The 17397-nt window shown below is 46.3% G+C and overlaps 3 protein-coding genes across 11 annotated transcripts in view; 2 read left to right on the forward strand and 1 right to left on the reverse strand.

The window, feature by feature from the left end:
* The first annotated feature begins 1104 nt into the window (after positions 1-1104).
* On the forward strand, positions 1105-3460 carry LOC108154877 (serine/threonine-protein kinase svkA). The gene has a single exon (XM_033388529.1). The coding sequence runs from the start codon at positions 1255-1257 to the stop codon at positions 3151-3153; it is 1899 nt and encodes a 632-aa protein (XP_033244420.1). The 5' UTR covers positions 1105-1254; the 3' UTR covers positions 3154-3460.
* Positions 3461-3601: 141 nt separating this feature from the next.
* Positions 3602-7552, forward strand: LOC108154016. The gene is made up of 2 exons (XM_033388528.1): positions 3602-3792; positions 3852-7552. Exons 1-2 carry the CDS (start codon positions 3712-3714, stop codon positions 7035-7037), a joined length of 3267 nt encoding a protein of 1088 aa, XP_033244419.1. The 5' UTR covers positions 3602-3711; the 3' UTR covers positions 7038-7552.
* Positions 7161-17397, reverse strand: part of LOC108154867 (filamin-A) — a 34915-nt gene continuing 24678 nt past the window's right edge. For 5 of the 9 annotated variants that reach the window (XM_017285298.2, XM_017285303.1, XM_017285299.1 and 2 more), the window contains 4 exons: positions 10363-10503; positions 10136-10305; positions 8034-10065; positions 7794-7978 (listed from right to left, as the gene is read on the reverse strand). In XM_017285298.2, the coding sequence (XP_017140787.1) occupies positions 7794-7978; positions 8034-10065; positions 10136-10305; positions 10363-10503 (2528 nt within the window). Of the gene's footprint in view, positions 7979-8033; positions 10066-10135; positions 10306-10362; positions 10504-10942; positions 11076-17015; positions 17357-17397 lie in introns of those variants that run through there. The other 4 variants (XM_033388524.1, XM_033388526.1, XM_017285304.2 and 1 more) reach the window with 3 other exon arrangements.

Genomic DNA, 17397 nt, shown 5'->3' on the forward strand with positions numbered 1-17397 from the left:
TTAACCAAGAATTAGTCGTCATAACCGGTTCAGAACAATGAGTCCCATTCCATGCACACTTTCATATAAAATTAACAAAATAAGGTATACAAAGGTATATACTACGGCTTACACGCAATATAGCGACTCTTTTTTTTGTTGAACTTTTTCGTTTAACCCTTTTTTTACAATAAATACAATAAAAGCAAGGATTAAAAACTACCCAATCTTTTAGAAAATTGATTCATCAATCGTATAAAAATATGTGGGCATGGCTAAATGTTCTATACAGCTAGTAATATTCGACGGAATATTAAAAACGAGGAATACGTATAATAGAACTTGAACTCGTCAGTATATTTGAGGTATATTTTTTAAACCAGACGGTATATTTTGGTATATTTCTGAGGGTCGAAATCGATATCACTTTAGTGATGTAAGTTTGAATGAAAACATCGATGTCGATGTCCATCGATGTTGTCAAAATCAAACATCGATGTTGGATTGATACATCGGATTTATTCTTCGATGCATCGATGTATGACCGCGAAATCAGGATTTGAAGACACGGCGACAGCCTCTGATGATTGCGATGGGAAAATTAGTGACAGGCAGTTGTGGTACTGTTTCTGATACTGAGTTTTATTGAACAAATGGATCTCCTTATATAGCTAGCAGTGGTACTCTTATTGTATGGGAAGGAACGCACAGGCATATTCATTGACATGAAGTGACATGGACAATTGTATTTATGAGTATTTGTGTATGAGATTGTACTGTATATTCTGTAATATTAATAAGGTATATGTCTGTGACTGAACAGTACCCTTCCCAAACACACAACGGGTTGCCTTCGAATGATGTTAACGGCGTTCGCAGTTTCATATTTAAACAAATGTATACCATCTATAGTAAATTTGATTCATTTTAAGTCAAATATGTTTACTTACTTTGGCATTGCTGTGTTGCTGCTTACAGAAGACAAATACGCAATGATTTGAAATTAAACGATCGATGTTTTGCAAAACATCGATGCATCGCTCAACATCGGTACCAGCAAAAACACCGGAAAACATCGGTAAAAAACATCGATGCTCGATGTATCGATGTGTTTTTACATCACTACATCTTATCACTGTTTGCTCATCACTAAGTAGAAATCTTGGATTAAAACGAAAAAATTATTTGTCAGTGCCCCAAAAGCAACGCCAGTAGAAAATCGCCGTCAGCCCCAGCCCCCAAGGTCCACGAAAGGCGACCCAAGCAAGCGTAACCATGTCCTGGACAGAGAAAGTCGATCCGGAGCTAATTTTCACAAAACAGGAGCGCATAGGCAAGGGCTCGTTCGGTGAGGTCTTCAAAGGCATCGACAATCGCACCCAGCAGGTGGTGGCCATAAAGATAATCGATTTGGAGGAGGCCGAGGATGAGATCGACGACATCCAGCAGGAGATCATGGTGTTGTCGCAGTGCGACTCGCCCTACGTGACCAAGTACTATGGGTCGTTCCTGAAGGGCACCAAGCTATGGATCATCATGGAGTACCTGGGTGGCGGCTCCGCCTTGGATCTGATGAAGGCTGGCTCCTTCGAGGAGATGCACATCGGGATCATACTGAGGGAGGTCCTCAAGGGTCTCGACTACTTGCACTCGGAGAGAAAGCTGCATCGAGATATCAAGGCAGCCAATGTTCTATTGAGCGAGCAGGGGGACGTGAAGCTGGCTGACTTCGGAGTGGCTGGCCAGCTGACAAACACCACCTCGAAGAGGAACACCTTTGTGGGCACGCCGTTCTGGATGGCCCCCGAGGTGATTAAGCAATCGCAGTACGATTCGAAGGCCGACATCTGGTCGCTTGGAATCACTGCGATTGAGCTGGCCAAAGGCGAACCGCCCAACTCTGAGCTGCATCCGATGCGCGTCCTCTTCCTCATACCCAAGAACAATCCGCCCCAGCTGACTGGCAACTACACCAAGTCGTTCAAGGACTTTGTCGAGGCCTGCCTCAACAAGGACCCGGAGAACCGACCCACGGCCAAGGAGTTGCTCAAGTATCCGTTTATCAAGAAGGCCAAGAAGAACGCCTACCTGATCGATCTGATCGATCGCTTCAAGAAGTGGAAGGTCTCTAAGGGCGACGAGAGCGAGACGGAGTCCGAGAACTCTGACTCGGACTCGGATGCCAAGCAGGGCGGCAGCAGCCAGGACGAGCCCTGGATCATGACCGTCAAGGGACTGCACATCAACAGTGCGCCGCGAGCGGGCGTCAACAGCTTCCAGCTGCAGGAGCACGAGCTGACTATGCAGAAGCTGATGCAGACCACACAATCCCCGGCCGGTAACAATTCCGTCGTCTCCTCGGTCTCCGTCATCTCTACATCCAACTCCAACGAAGCGTCGGCGGCCACAGTGTCTGCCTTGGCGCCCCAGGCGAACCATAATCACAGCCACAGCAGCCACAACAACAACAATAACTTGAGCAACAAACATGCCACGACCACGACTATGCTTAATGCTCCGCCACCGAGTTCTGCTGGAGTGACGGCATCGGGCGTGACCACTTCCTCCTCGGCCAACGAACTAATCCAGAAGCGGGCCAGCTCCAAGCCAGAGTTGCGTCAGTCGCGTTCCGCGGCTCCTTTGGATCAGGTGGAGGAGCGTCGTGCCTCTCTGGGACTGCCCATGGCTGCTGTCGAGCAGCAGCATCAACACCATCAACAGCAGCAGCACCACCATCAGCAGCAGCAGCAACAACAGCAACAACAGCAGCAGCAGCGTCGCAGCAGCCAACGTGAATCATTCCATGCAACAAACGCCAGCAGCGGCAGCAGCAACAACAGCAACAACATCAACGACGAGCATCCCTCTTCCAATCATGTGAAACAGCAGCCAACGGGCCAGCGCATAATCCACACGAACAGTGCCTGTCTGAACAACTTCCTCTTCCCCGTACTGAGCGACATCCAGAGGAAGTACTCTGGCGGCAACACCAGCAAGAACATGGGCGTCGGCAGCGACATCGGGGACCTTAAGTCCGTGTTCGAGCTGGCCGAACGGTCCAGCCCGGGAGTGAGTGATCTGTTTATGAAGGAGCTTATCCATATGCTCGTGCCGGGCTACTCGGAGACGCGCATTAACAATATCATGGACCGCGCCATACGCAACCGCAAGTAGGGGCCGTCTAACGGCCTGGCCAACCAATTCCAAACAACCAACCTATATATATATATAAAATTATTAACACAACCAACCCGACACGAACAGAAAAACAACAAAAGAAGAGAAAGAAGAAAAACAGCAGAAATAGACATGTATTTTATTCCGACATTTAGTGGCCAATGGAGCATCAACAGGAGATATGTATATGTATTTAAATTGAACAGTTATTTAAGCATACAATATGTATTTCGTTTGTTTATCTGCAATATTAATCTAATGTAAAACATATATAACGTCAAAATAAAAACGAAAGAAAAAATGATTCAAAACTCCCGCCAAGCCACCTCAGACTTGACATGTCTGGTAACACTTTTCCTGTTATATACAGGATTTCCAAACATTCTGGTTTTCATCGGTATATTTGCAGTATAATTTGAATTTGAGACGGTATATTTCGGATATTCTGTATACGGTAACACTGATAGCCATTTTTTACTTCAAGCGCATCTTTTTGATTTTGTAGGAAATTTTTGTAAATTAATAGTAAATGAGCAAATCGCTGCTCATGCAAACATGTCGCATGCACTATTGGACGAGGAAACCTTGGAGACACTGGCCTACGAGCGCTCCAAAAGCTGGGCCAACATGATGAAGGTGAGGCTTCTCTTTTGCAGTCCCAATGGTACTCCGAATGCTAAGCAATTTCTTTGTAGAGGTGCGGGGAAATCGGCGATGGCGAAGAATTGGACTTTAGCGACATGGAGCTACTGTATAAAAGAGAGGATAGAGACCCCGATGTGCAGGAGGATGAGGAGGCGGCCGAAGATGATCTAATGGAGGAGGACTTGGACATGGGAAACATAAATACAAAGACAGCTATGAGCAAGGCGGAGCTGACGATCCTTTTGTGCGCGGGAGAGAACAAAGAAAAAACGGCCGAGATGGAGGAGATTCTGAACCAAACGATGCCCATTGTCCAGGAGCACAAGCGCAAGTGGAAGGCGGCCGGGCTGGACAAAATACTGGACACCTTCGATGCGCAAAAAATCGAAAAACACGTGGGCCAATGGATGCGCCGAAACAATAGTCAGGAAAAAAGCTCCCAAAGGTACGACTTAAGGCATGACCGTTCGAATTCCGATTCCAGCGACAGCGAGTCGCTGCACTCCGTCGAGACGGCCCGCTATATAATGCAGAGTCGCCAGCGTAGTACACCCATCTCCAAGGTGACCAACATGAGCACAATCAAAATGTATCGCACACACTCGTGCAAGCGCGACGAGCTGCGTGCCAAGTACGCCTACGACGATGAACAGGAGCACCGCCATCACATGCAGGCTTTGCTACATAGGCGTCGTGAGAGGGAGCGGAAGCTGGCCTACCTCACCAGCAGTCCCAGGCACTTCTCTCACAGTAGCAGCCGCAGCCATAACTCGCGCCACAAGCATCTACGCAAGCGTCGCGTTGATTCATCGTTCTTTGGTTCGCCCTCGAGCGAGGACGAGGATACCACCTTAAACGGATGCGATTGCCGATCGTGCCTAAGACGTGTGCTGACGAGAAGCGCGTATGAATACTGCTCATATCGCGGCCAGCTCGAATATCATCCCCAATCAGCATCATCACGATCCATGCACCGCATGCGCCGTCAAAATAGCTTCCAGGAGGACCTGCGTCCGCGCCTCATGGAAAACGAGTGCAGCTGCTGCAACAGCGACCGACTGTGCTCCAACGTGGTGCACATTGCCAACACCTCAACGGAGGAATGGGTTGTGGAGAACTGCAACAGTCCCGTACTCACAGAGACGCCCACCAAATGCAGCAATCTTCTGAAATGCGTGCAGAAACATTTCACTGTAAGGAAAACACCACAGACCACAGTTCGCTCCAAGTGTCGTGACCGTGGCAAGGGTCAATCCCCGCATAAATTTATAAAAAAGTCAGCGCCCCTTGGAGCATCCCATACTCCAAGGCGTCAGAGGACTCACCACAGACATTTGATTGCCGGCGACACTTCCGATGAAGACGAGCGACTGGAGCGCAGAAAACCATTGAGTGGCTCGGAGGGAAGGAGCACACATGCTCTAGCAATCTCATCTGCGCAAAAGGCTCCCAAGAAGAAAGCTATTTTATCAATCAAGTCGACGAGTTTGCCTCCAATCACCGAAATCGAGGCCAAGACAAAAAATGTTGAAAACGAAAGACAAGCTATCAGCAAGCTTCCCCCCAAAATTGAGATTGTAGTAAGCGATTCTTCGGATGAAAAAGAATTCCTAGGTAAAAGCCGTTTAATGAGTTTTTCGGAGCAAAAAGAGAAAAAGGTGGCCGAAAATATAAAAGCAGTCAAAACATCGAAACAACCAATAATGTCTTCTGCAGAAAAGGCGCCGAAGAAAAAAGCTGTATTGTCCGGCAAGTCAAAGAGTTTGCCTCCAATCACCGAAATCGAGGCCAAGACAAAAAATGTTGAAAACGAAAGGCAAGCTATCAGCAAGCTTCCCCCCAAAATTGAGATTGTAGTAAGCGATTCTTCGGATGAAAAAGAATTCCTAGGTAAAAGCCGTTTAATGAGTTTTTTGGAGCAAAAAGAGAAAAAGGTGGCCGAAAATATAAAAGCAGTCAAAACATCGAAACAACCAATAATGTCTTCTGCAGAAAAGGCGCCGAAGAAAAAAGCTGTATTGTCCGGCAAGTCAAAGAGTTTGCCTCCAATCAGCGAAGACAAAGATGTAGCAAAGTCTGTGAAAGGACTGACGCCTGACGTTGGCAGGATCAAGAGCGTTTCTTCGGAAGATGAATTAAAAAAGAAGAGGCCAGCCGTCCTCTCAAAAAAGACCACAGATATCCCAGAAGAAATTGTCCCCAATAATGAGCCTTGTGCAAATGGTACAGCAATTACCGGCTCTGAAGGAGACAAGAAGATCGGAAAAACGCCCAGGCAAAAGCGATTGAAACCCAAATCTGCCGCCAAGAAGAAAGACAATTTAAAGGAAGTGGTTCATTCGCCTGATTCCCAATTCCCATCCAATGAACATCCAAAGCTAAAGATACCACTGATAAAACTGAAGCGATGTTTCGCGCTAAAGAATGCCGAAGCAGCCAGTGCCGTCCACTCTGATGAAGATATAAAACTGAAGAGAAATGGCCAAAATACGATGACATTTAATGACACGGAAGAGGAGATGGAGCACGTCCTGGCCTTGTCCAAGGAAACATATAGTAAGGAGCAGTTGAAGCGCCGAGCAGACCAAAAGACCAAGGCGAACCTGCAATCGACAGATCAGACAAAGAAGCAGTCTCCATTGCAGTCTCTCTTTCACAATAACAGCGTGGCCTGCAACTCCACCGCCCTGGTCAATGATACGGCCTGTACTCGGGCTCTTTCCAACAAACTGAGTGTTAAAAAGCGCTTTGACGTGAGCAGCTCAGAGCAGAAGACAAAGGTCGACACAAATATTGTAATTAATTCAGCAACGGAGAACTCCGAAGCGGACTGCACTGTGGTGACATCCACAACCAGCTGTGAGACAAAAGAGGCAAAGCCGCCGCCGCTTAAAATCACCAAGAGGGGCATACTGCTGCACAGGAGCTCCTCATCCGGAACGGGCAAGTTTAACCTCACCGAGCTGGACCTTGGGCGGATCATTGGAGAGCGGCGGGCCAAAAAGTATCTCAAGTACCACATTGGCACTCGAAGCTTCGACAGCCGCCACTCGGTTTATTATCGCCCTACTCCCAAGCTGGCGGCCGCTCTGAGTGCCAGCCCGGACTCTGCCCAAACTCTGGTGCACGACTTACACACCTCCAGTTCCTCTTGCTCCAGCGAAGACGACATCTTTGAGCACATTCAGCGTTATGGTGAAGTGTACAGCGTTCTGGGGGATCCCACAGACGATTGATGCGCCAGTTATAAATATAAGCTTACATATACCGTTACCTTAATTATTTGTTTGTAACAATTGTTCTTTAGTTCGTATTTGGGTGTGTTTTCAAAACATTCATAAAGAAAGTAGTGAAAAATATTTTTAGATTTTGTTTGATTTATTTCACGTAAATTACATGTCGATAGGTGATAATAAAAAACATAATACGTCATAATCATAATAATCCATCATAAATGTTTTCTTAAGTATTAAATAATTGTTTAAGAGATTTATTCGCATTGCAATAGTAGTACTGTAACTTCTTGTGTGCCCAACAAATGTGTCTGAATATCCTTTTCATTTCCTTTTCTCATTTAGTTAGCGAGTAGTTTTATTAAATCAATCTGTATTGAGCTTTGCTTTGCTTATTGCTTAGTCGATGTATTCACAAGAAAACATAAACAAGTTAAATAAAATTTAAGGTAAGATTTATAAGGTGAAAAATGGCGCGTTTTACCTTCTCGAGTCGAAACAAAAACGAAAAAAAAAAACAGAAGCTGCTTCTTTCATGTATATACAAATAACAAAAAAACTTACCTAATATAAGTAGAGCGATAAAGCCAAGAAATTAAAATTAAACAAAGAGAAATTACATAAGATGAAAACAAGAATAAAAACACACACGAATTTTGACCCTGGAACATGCGGATGCGGTACATAATGAAGCGCCCACAGACACGATACACGGAGAGGCATATATCCTACACATACATATATGCCGCCTGGCTAGATCTAGACATCGATCTGGAATGGGGAGCCGGGTATATGCTCCTCGCCCCATTTGATCAGCAACACATACTGTCCGCGATCGCGCACCAGATACTGCACATTGTAGTTGTTGTGGCCAGCATGCTTGACGTGGAACTCCTCGCAGGGTCCCTTCGGTCCGTACATGCCGACGTACAAGATGTTGTTGCCTAGAGAAGGTTGGTTAGTGTCAAGGATGACTGACTGACTGAACAAATCACTTACCCGCATCGGTGGCACAGATGCTGAACTGATTCTGCTTGCCAATGTAGGCCCTGTTCAGGCCCATGCCCTTGGGCACCACCTTGCTGGCATCGGACTTGAAGTTGGGCAGATGGACGCCGGTGTTCTTGCCACCCTTGGCCACCTTCTGCACAGTCTCGAGGATGACGGTCGACGTCTCCTGGGCACCCTCATCGGCCAGCTTATCGCCAACGGCATCCACCTTGAATGGCGATCCAACAATATGCACGTTGTTGTATTTGACCGTGATGTAGTGCTCGCCGGGCAGCAGGGGAGTGTAGCGGACCTTGTAGCCCTCCTCGACCTCTGTGCAGTCCATGGCCACCTTGGAGGGGCCATCGATGGAGACGTGGAGCGTGCCAACGCCGGCGTTGCAGGTGTTGATGATGAAATCGGCCTTGTGTCCAGTCTTGACCTCTTCCAGGCCGTTGCCGGTGGCATGGACAGCTGCTGGGTCAGCCACATTCTTGCCGACCTTGATTCTGAAGGGGGAGTCGGGTATGTGGACGCCGTTGAACTTGACGTGGATGGCATGGATACCGTTCTCGCGTGGATAAAAGCGCACCGAGGTCATCTCGCTGTCGATAGCCTGGATGAAGCAATCGTCGTCGGTGCCGGATGGCGCCACAATTCTGGCATCCAGATCGCCCTTGGCTCCGTTCTTGCGTACCATAAACTGGTAAGGGGCATCCGCTTGGATGTTACCCTGCGGGAACTGCTGCACCTCGAGCTTGTGGGCATCCCCCGCATCCGGAGAGACGTACACCTTGAAGGGTGAGTCGGGTATGTGGCGATCGTTGAACTTAAGCCCAACGCGGTACTCTCCCGGCTCGGTGACCTTGTACGAGACATCGCAGCTGCCGTCCTTGCGATCCTTGAACTCGATGTCTGCCTTGCTGGGACCCTCCACGGAGATGGCCAGAGAGCCACCGCCCGCCTCGCGGGTCCACACATTGAACTCGGCTGCCTCCCCGACGACGCCGCGCTCCAGGCCGGAGCCTCCGGCCTTCACCAAATGGCTGCCGGAGTCGCGCAGGGGACCGACAGTGAACTGGAAGGGGGAGCCGGGTATGTGCATCTCGGAGTAGCGCACCGAGACGGTGTGCACACCCAGCTCCTTGGGTACAAAGTGCACCGAGTAGAGGCCGTCCTCGATCTCCTGGATCTCGGCATCCTCGGTGACGTTGCTGGGCGAGGTGACGCAGGCGGCCAGATCGAACGAGGTGATGCCGGGCATCTTGAACGTCAGCTTGCACTGGCTGCCGATCTCCGTGATGGGCACGGCGTCGCGCTCCCGCTGGATCTTCTCCCGCTTCCGGTTGCTGCCCTCGCCGGCCACCTTGACGGTGAAGGGTGATCCCTCCACGTGATGATCGGCGAACTTCAGATTGACAATATAGTAGCCTGGCTCGGTGGGCTTGTACGAGATATTTAGGGTGCCATCGTCCTTGTCCGTGCACTGGATCTCGGCCTTGCTGGGACCCTCGATCGAGACGGAGAGACCGCCGAAGCCGGCGTTGCGGGTGTCCACCGAGAAGATATTGTCCGCGTGCGTTTGGCCCTCCTTGAGCCCGGCTCCGCTCACCTTGACCTTCTTGGCGTCTCCCACCTCGCGCTCACAGACAGTGACCTTGAAGGGCGAGTTGCTGATGTGCTTGCCCAGGCGCTTCACCGAGACCAAATGCTCGCCGGTCTCGCGGGGCGTGAACGAAATGCCAATGTTGCCGGTGGGCATGCGCTTGAGGAAGCACGGCTCCTCTAGGCCGCTGGGCGCCTGTATGGAGGCGTTCAGGGCGCGCAGATCATCGTCGGTGATGTCGCCGGGCATGGTCACCTCTGAGCAAGAGCCCACCGAGATCTGGTTGCGCTTGCGACCCTCGCCGGTGATCTTGGCAAAGTACGGGGATCCCTTGATATGCCTGTCGCCGAAGCGAACCGACACCTGGTACTCGCCCGGCGCTGTGGGCAGGTATTGCACCGATACAGTGCCGTCTTTGTTGTCATGGTAGTTGATCTGCAAAATAGAATCCACTCAATATAGCCTCTATCTCTATATAGCCATCGCACAAGGATCGCGAACTTACAACTGCCTTGCTGGGTCCCTCGACGGCCATGGTCAGGCCACCGGCGCTGGCTCCCTTGGTCGAGATGGTGAAGTTGGCGGGTTCGCCAGTGATGCCGTGGGTCAGGCCCGGTCCGTAGGCCGTCACATAGCCAGAGGTGATCGAATCGACGTGGAATTTGAAGGGAGAACCTGTCGGAATCCCCAGACATCAGCAAATGCACATTCATGTGTCATCGATTCTCTTACCTTGGACGGGTTCTCCATTGTATTTGACGATCAGCTCGTGGGAGCCCTCTTCGCGGGGGTCGTACTTCACCGAGACGGTTCCATCACGGTTGTCCTGGATAACGGGTTTGTCTACCTTACCGCTTGGCATTTTGACTTCAGCTGCAAGTAGAAGGCACACGGATGATCAGCAATTGCTCACTGGAAAAGTACAGTGCACACCCCCAGGGACTATGCAAACACCCTCTATTTGGATGTGTTTATAAACGCAAAATGATGTCACCGAAAACAGATAGTAGCTCTTCGGATGGTATTCTGCGTGGGCGTTGGAAGAAATCATAATTTCGTTTTTATGTTCTAATTTGCGTGCCATTTTTTATTCCACAGAATCTATTTTTGATCTCCACACCACATACAGAACACACACAGAACACAGATCTAAAGATCGAAGATGTCGCACGGAAAAGTAAATTAATTGCACCAAATGTTTCTGCCAAAGATTCCAAAGATTTTGAAAAGTTTTTTGGTCGAACAGGATCGTATAACTAATAAATTCTTTCGTATTTTTATATCGAATATATTTCATTCAATTAACACATACTTTATCGCCCACGAATGTATTGCCTATTGGGTTTTTTTATTGGGTGATGGCTGAGTATCCTTTTGCGAATATCCTTGGTGTTTTGGGGCAACCCGTGGTAAAAATTCACTTCTCCACTGAACGAATGCTTTGCATCGACTGAGGGGCCAGTAATCTTGTGGCTTTCCAAAGAAATTTCCCACAACGCCTACAATTGCTTTTATACTTTCCCACGCCGTCAGGCGCGCTGAGCGACAACAACATCGTTCCCGAATCTCTTGGAGGTCAAATATAGGACACACACTTTACGCTTTCCCATCGGTTCTATATACAGACATAGTTGGGCTTCACATATGTAGGTGGATCTCCGCTCCCTCTTCCTGTATATGCCACACAAAATGCATAAAGCTATACTATTTATGTGTCCAATATCTGGCCACATATGCTGGAGACATACCTAATGGAGCACGTGCCCAAAAATTCGATTTAAATTTGGATCTTTTTATAAAAACTCGGGCTGAGTATTTATAGGATATGCAGCAGGGAATATTCATATACACAGCATTCCCATGAGTTTTTCCGTCTGTCAAAACATCATCTCTTATATAGAACAATGGGCGGGTATTGGATGAAGATGTTGACAGGAAATTCAACTAATTTCCCACGGAGGGATAAACAAAATAAATGAAGACACACTAGTGGATGGTATAGAATCATCTGAATCATCCTAACCTGCTCTTTAGAAACGCGTATCTATTTATTAGCAAATAATTTATGTCGAAAGTATTCAATTTTTAGTTAATTATAGACAGACATGTCATATGCTTGCCAGTTCATAAGATCATTAGCATAAATTTGAAATTTATTAAAAGGACATTTAATTTTCGGAAAATACGATGACAAAATCATCATAAATATATTATGCTAGGCCTTCCAATTCCCACTTGCCACTTTTGTATAAGCTAAACTGCCCTGATCTGATCCATCCAGAATTAATGATTATACTCGCACATATGTACATATCTTCGGCTAGCCGCCACATGCCACACATGACGAGTAGGACGGCGACGAGTCCAAACAAAACAAAGGCGGTAGTAAACAGAGATAAATCAGAGGAGCGTGTCGCGTGCCCAGTCCAATATTTAGGCCAAGATACTTTTCAAAATAAACTTATCAACGGGGAAAACAAGCATAACGAGGGGGAACGTTGTGAGTTGCTGCGGACACCGCAACTCTACGGTTATACCCGATACTAAGTCAGTATGGCTCTCCTCCGGCAGACGCCGCTAATATTAAACGACACGACAAAGAGTGCGTGCGAGAGAGACAGAAAATCAGTCTGAGCGTGACGTCGGGCGCTGCGTAGCCACTGCAAATTGATTTGTTCCTATTGGCTATAAAAATGATCTGATCTGATCCAGATTCAGCAATCTGATAGATATGGTCATTATCTATGTTTCTCCTTTTTTAGTTTTCTCGAATGTGCAATATTGTGGATGCAACAGATTTTCGTCCTTTTGTGTGGGCGGAAGGAGGCGGGGCGAAGTTTTGAAATAGACTTGTAACAGTGACACATTATAGAAGTCTGGATACAAAATGTCGTTGCTCTAGCTCTTATAGTCTCTGAGCACTAGGCGCTCATAGGGACGAACTGACGGGCAGACGAACAGAGTATCTGGTATAAAAATCCAGAATTCTCGCTTTCCACAATTCACAAATTTTTCCTGCATTTGGTCTTAAAAAAAAGGCAAAAAATGCGCAATCGGCAACTCAGAACGTTCCCCCTAGTTTTTTTTCTTGATCTAGAGTGCCTGGGGATTAAATGTCAAAGTTAACAATATTTTGTGATCGGACTTTCGTCATTATTATCGTCAGACTTTTGTGTAAATGAGCATACAGTACGGGTCTAAGAAAAAAAGTATTACTTCGTCTTCGTCCAATATTTTACTCAAATCTGCGTAAGTGAGCGAAGCGAGTTCGCCGGCAATTGGAGTACGAGAAAAGTGATTGTGCAAGGGTAAGTGCAAAAAAAATGTAGATTTATATTAAAACGAGGGGGAACGTTGTGAGTTGCTGCGGACACCGCAACTCTACGGTTATACCCGATACTAAGTCAGTATGGCTCTCCTCCGGCAGACGCCGCTAATAAAGAGTGCGTGCGAGAGAGACAGAAAATCAGTCTGAGCGTGACGTCGGGCGCTGCGTAGCCACTGCAAATTGATTTGTTCCTATTGGCTATAAAAATGATCTGATCTGATCCAGATTCAGCAATCTGATAGATATGGTCATTATCTATGATTCTGCGTTTTTAGTTTTCTCGAATGTGCAATATTGTGAATGCAACAGATTTTCGTCCTTTGTATGGGCGGAAGGGGGTGGGGCGAAATTTTGAGGTACACGTTTTATAGTAAGATCGAACAGGAGTGCGGATACCAAATTTGGTTACTCTAGCCTCAATAGTCTCTGAGATTTTTGAATATCCCCAGATTTTCGTCCTTTGCGGGGGCGGAAGGGGGTGTGGCGAAATTTTGAAACAAACTCGTCTCGGTCCGATATATTAGGAGTGTGGATACCAAATTTGGTTGCTCTAGCTTTTATAGTCTCTGAGATCTAGGAGCTAATGTTTTACTCTAAGCAAAGCCGCCTATGCTACGTGTGTGTTAGAGAGAGACAGGGCGAGAAAAAATTAAATTGTTTTCTTGATGCTGGCTATAATAATAATACGATCCAATTCAGATTCTGCAGTCTTAAAGATATGGTCATTCTCTACAATTCTACGTTTTTGGTTTTCTCATATCTTTAAAATTGTGGATGCCACAGATTTTCGTCCTTTGTGGGGGCGGAAGTGGGCGGGGCGAAGTTTTGAAATATTTTTGTAGCAGTGACATATCACAGAAGTCTGGATCCAAAACATCGTTGCTCTAGCTCTTATAGTCTTTGAACACTAGGCGCTGAAGGGGACGGACAGACGGACAGACGGACGGACGGACAGACAGACAGGGCTCAATCGACTCGGCTATTGATGCTGATCAAGAATATATATACTTTATGGGGTCGGAAACGATTCCTTCTGGACGTTACACACATCCACTTTTACCACAAATCTAATATACCCCAATACTCATTTTGAGTATCGGGTATAAAAACCCCCAAACAATGGGGGCCTGCCAGCAGAGAATTCCTACAACCGCGCCTCTGAAATGAATGATGGCAAAATATATAGCCAACTTATGCGCTGACAAAAGGCAGGCATACTATTTAATAAAGAATTTAAGGGGTAAATAATTTACATTATTAGAGATGATCTTTCATCTTTTGTGGCCCAGATACGAGTCCTCTAATGCACCCTACACCTTCTATAAAACCATTATTCACTTCATAAACGAACCAACAGCCGGTTTCAGCTGTTCGAATTCTTGACTTTAATGACATGTAAAATTCTAAAAAGCAACTCGAACAACATGTTCTAATAGAATTTCTTGAAAATTAACGATAAAATATTGTGTCGAGTGCGGGCATTTGATGGAAGCCAGAGAGAAGAGAACTCTTCATAAAAAATGCGCAAAAAATTGAACGAATTAAAAAGTGGCTGCCAAGAACACTATGTCCACAGTTCTCTGGGTGTTTGTGTGTGTATATCCTCTTGAAAAAAATAAAATTTGGATTATTTATGTTTGAACATTTGCTGCTGTCCGTCGGTCTCCGATCTCCGACCTCCTGCTTCTCCCCTTTCGGGCCAATATCACCTGCCAGCGCCGCCCATTGAAGCATGAGAAATGACTGGGACGCAGACGGGGACGCAGACGGAGACAGAGATGAGGGGGGCAGGCATCTTTGGCATCTAATGGACGCTGGCAATACAAATGAAAGATTTAATGACTCTCAGGCCGCTCTGGGCAGGCCCAGACATGCGAAGGGTCTAGCGGGAGTGGATACTCGCAGAAGTGTGATTTCGATATCTCAACAAAACTTTGCCATTTGCGAAAAGTGAAAGAAAAATACAAATTTATACACTAGTCAGCATAGAAGAGGAAGGAAATAGTGCATCGTTTAGTAAATCCTTTTATTATTCCAAAGACAATAGATATACCTCTAGAGCCACTTTCAAAAGCCATGTATGGTTGGGCGTTACTCATCTTACTATTTATATTGCCTGTGAATGTACCATAGAAAGATTATAAACGAGGGGGAACGTTGTGAGTTGCTGCGGAGACCGCAACTCTACAGTTATACCCGATACTAAGTCAGTATGGCTCTCCTCCGGCAGACGCCGCTAATATTAAACGACACGACAAGGAGTGCGTGCGAGAGAGACAGAAAATCAGTCTGAGCGTGACGTCGGGCGCTGCGTAGCCAGTGCAAATTGATTTGTTCCTTTTGGCTATAAAAATGATCTGATCTGATCCAGATTCAGCAATCTGATAGATATGGTCATTATCTATGATTCTGCGTTTTTAGTTTTCTCGAATGTGCAATATTGTGGATGCAACAGATTTTCGTCCTTTGCGGGGGCGGAAGGGGGTGTTTCGAAATTTGGACAGGAAACGGTCAAGGTCGGATATCACAGGAGTGTGGATACCAAATTTGGTTGCTCTGGCTCTTATAGGTTCTGAGATCCTTGAACTCATATTTTGCAATTGACAAAACCGACCATGAAACCTGTGTGTTAGAGAGAGACAGAGCGAGAAAGAATGAAATTGTTTTCTTGATTCTGGCTATAATAATTATACGATCTGGTTCAGATTTTGCACTCTAGAAGATATAGTCATCCTCTACGATTCTGCGTTTTTGGTTTTATCGTATCTTTAAAAATGTGGATGCCACAGATTTTCGTCCTTTGTGGGGGCGGAGGTGGGCGGGGCGAAGTTTTGAAATATTTTTGTAGCAGTGACATATCACAGAAGTCTGGATCCAAAACATCGTTGCTCTAGATCTTATAGTCTTTGAGCACTAGGCGCTGAAGGGGACGGACGGACGGACGGACGGACGGACAGACGGACAGACGGACGGACGGACGGACGGACGGAAGGACGGACGGACAGACGGACAGACAGACAGGGCTCAATCGACTCGGCTATTGATGCTGATCAAGAATATATATACTTTATGGGGTCGGAAACGATTCCTTCTGGACGTTACACACATCCACTTTTACCACAAATCTAATATACCCCAATACTCATTTTGAGTATCGGGTATAAAAATCCTCTGTACTAGTAACTGGGAACCTACTTTCAATAGACAGTGTTGCATTGCCTATGTGCAATATACGGATATATACCTCAATATATATATTGAGGTTAAAAGTGAAGTCAAGTGAAGAAGAACATGATCTTTGAGTGAATACAAAAGCTATATAAATCTTCAGAGAGTACATATCTATGTCTTTATCCGGCTATAAGAACTATCGTCCTTTCTCTTGAGGTCCGCCTGACAAATGTCTCCACCAAAGTATCTTTCCCTTTGTACTGTACCCTTAAAGTTGAGTAAATCAAAAACCTCTATTAATTTGAACGATGCACGAGTATATCCCCTGTTGGACAGTGTATGCTATCATAGTGGCGCATACGAGTAGAACGGCAACCATTGAGAAATCGCATGTGCGAGAGCCAAACGAATTTTACGCTTTGTTGCACTTTCTGATAATAAATCATAGAAAATAATTTGCAGACAAATGGCTTGTATTGCCTTGGGTTGGGTGCCTAGATGGGGACACATACACACAGGCATACAGTCGGGGGACTTTTGGGTAATAATTCAAATTTCTTTGCACTGGCAACCGGACGGCGCTCCGTTCATGTGGGGCCTGGCTGCGTGGCGCTTGATTTCAATTGAATTGAAAATCTGAATGCGAATTTGGTGTCAGTTTTGTCATTAACACAAATGAAACATTCTTTGGGCTTTAGTCAGGATTGCACGGCATGTGTGACATTATGGCATTATGGACGTCATTTCGCTTGGCAAACTATCAAGAATAAAAGGTCTCTCTCGGCGCTTCCAGATTGTGATTAAGATTGAAGCTCTGCTGAACATCAATGTCCACACAGAGTATCGCTAAGGTAATTGTTGTCTTTTGTCTGTCCGGGGGATTTACCTTGATGTGTTATAATTGAAAACGATGATTTGAAATTCAATGGCAAAAAATCACAACCATTTATGCCCTCGTTCTGCGGTATGCTCGTCTCATTGAAATACACGTGTATCCGTTCCGGATGATCGAACTCGGAGACGGTCACTTTGTAGTATTGCGGTCGGAAGAAGTAGGAGTGGTCTGCCCAGGTGGCTAGCGGCGCTGCTGCTTTCTCCGACAACCAACTGAAGTGCATTTTTCCGTAATTCGATTAATTTTTTCAGAGTTTCAATTGGGAAAACACACACAAAATCGACAATCGATAATCGCACGCACGTTCGATGTTTTATATTGAAATAAAGACACTTAAAATTTAGAACAATTTAATTTAACAACGAAAGAACTG

The sequence above is a fragment of the Drosophila miranda genome, chromosome 2 (assembly GCF_003369915.1).
Source record: "Drosophila miranda strain MSH22 chromosome 2, D.miranda_PacBio2.1, whole genome shotgun sequence".
NCBI classification, from domain to species: Eukaryota; Metazoa; Arthropoda; class Insecta; order Diptera; family Drosophilidae; genus Drosophila; species Drosophila miranda.

Excerpts from the sequence above, each read along its gene's own strand:
- LOC108154877 (XM_033388529.1), top strand. The coding sequence starts at position 1,255 with ATGTCCTGGACAGAGAAAGTCGATCCGGAGCTAATTTTCACAAAACAG.
- LOC108154016 (XM_033388528.1), top strand. The coding sequence starts at position 3,712 with ATGTCGCATGCACTATTGGACGAGGAAACCTTGGAGACACTGGCCTAC. Across the intron at positions 3,793-3,851 it reads GCTGGGCCAACATGATGAAG|AGGTGCGGGGAAATCGGCGA; the intron begins GTGAGGCTTCTC and ends ATTTCTTTGTAG.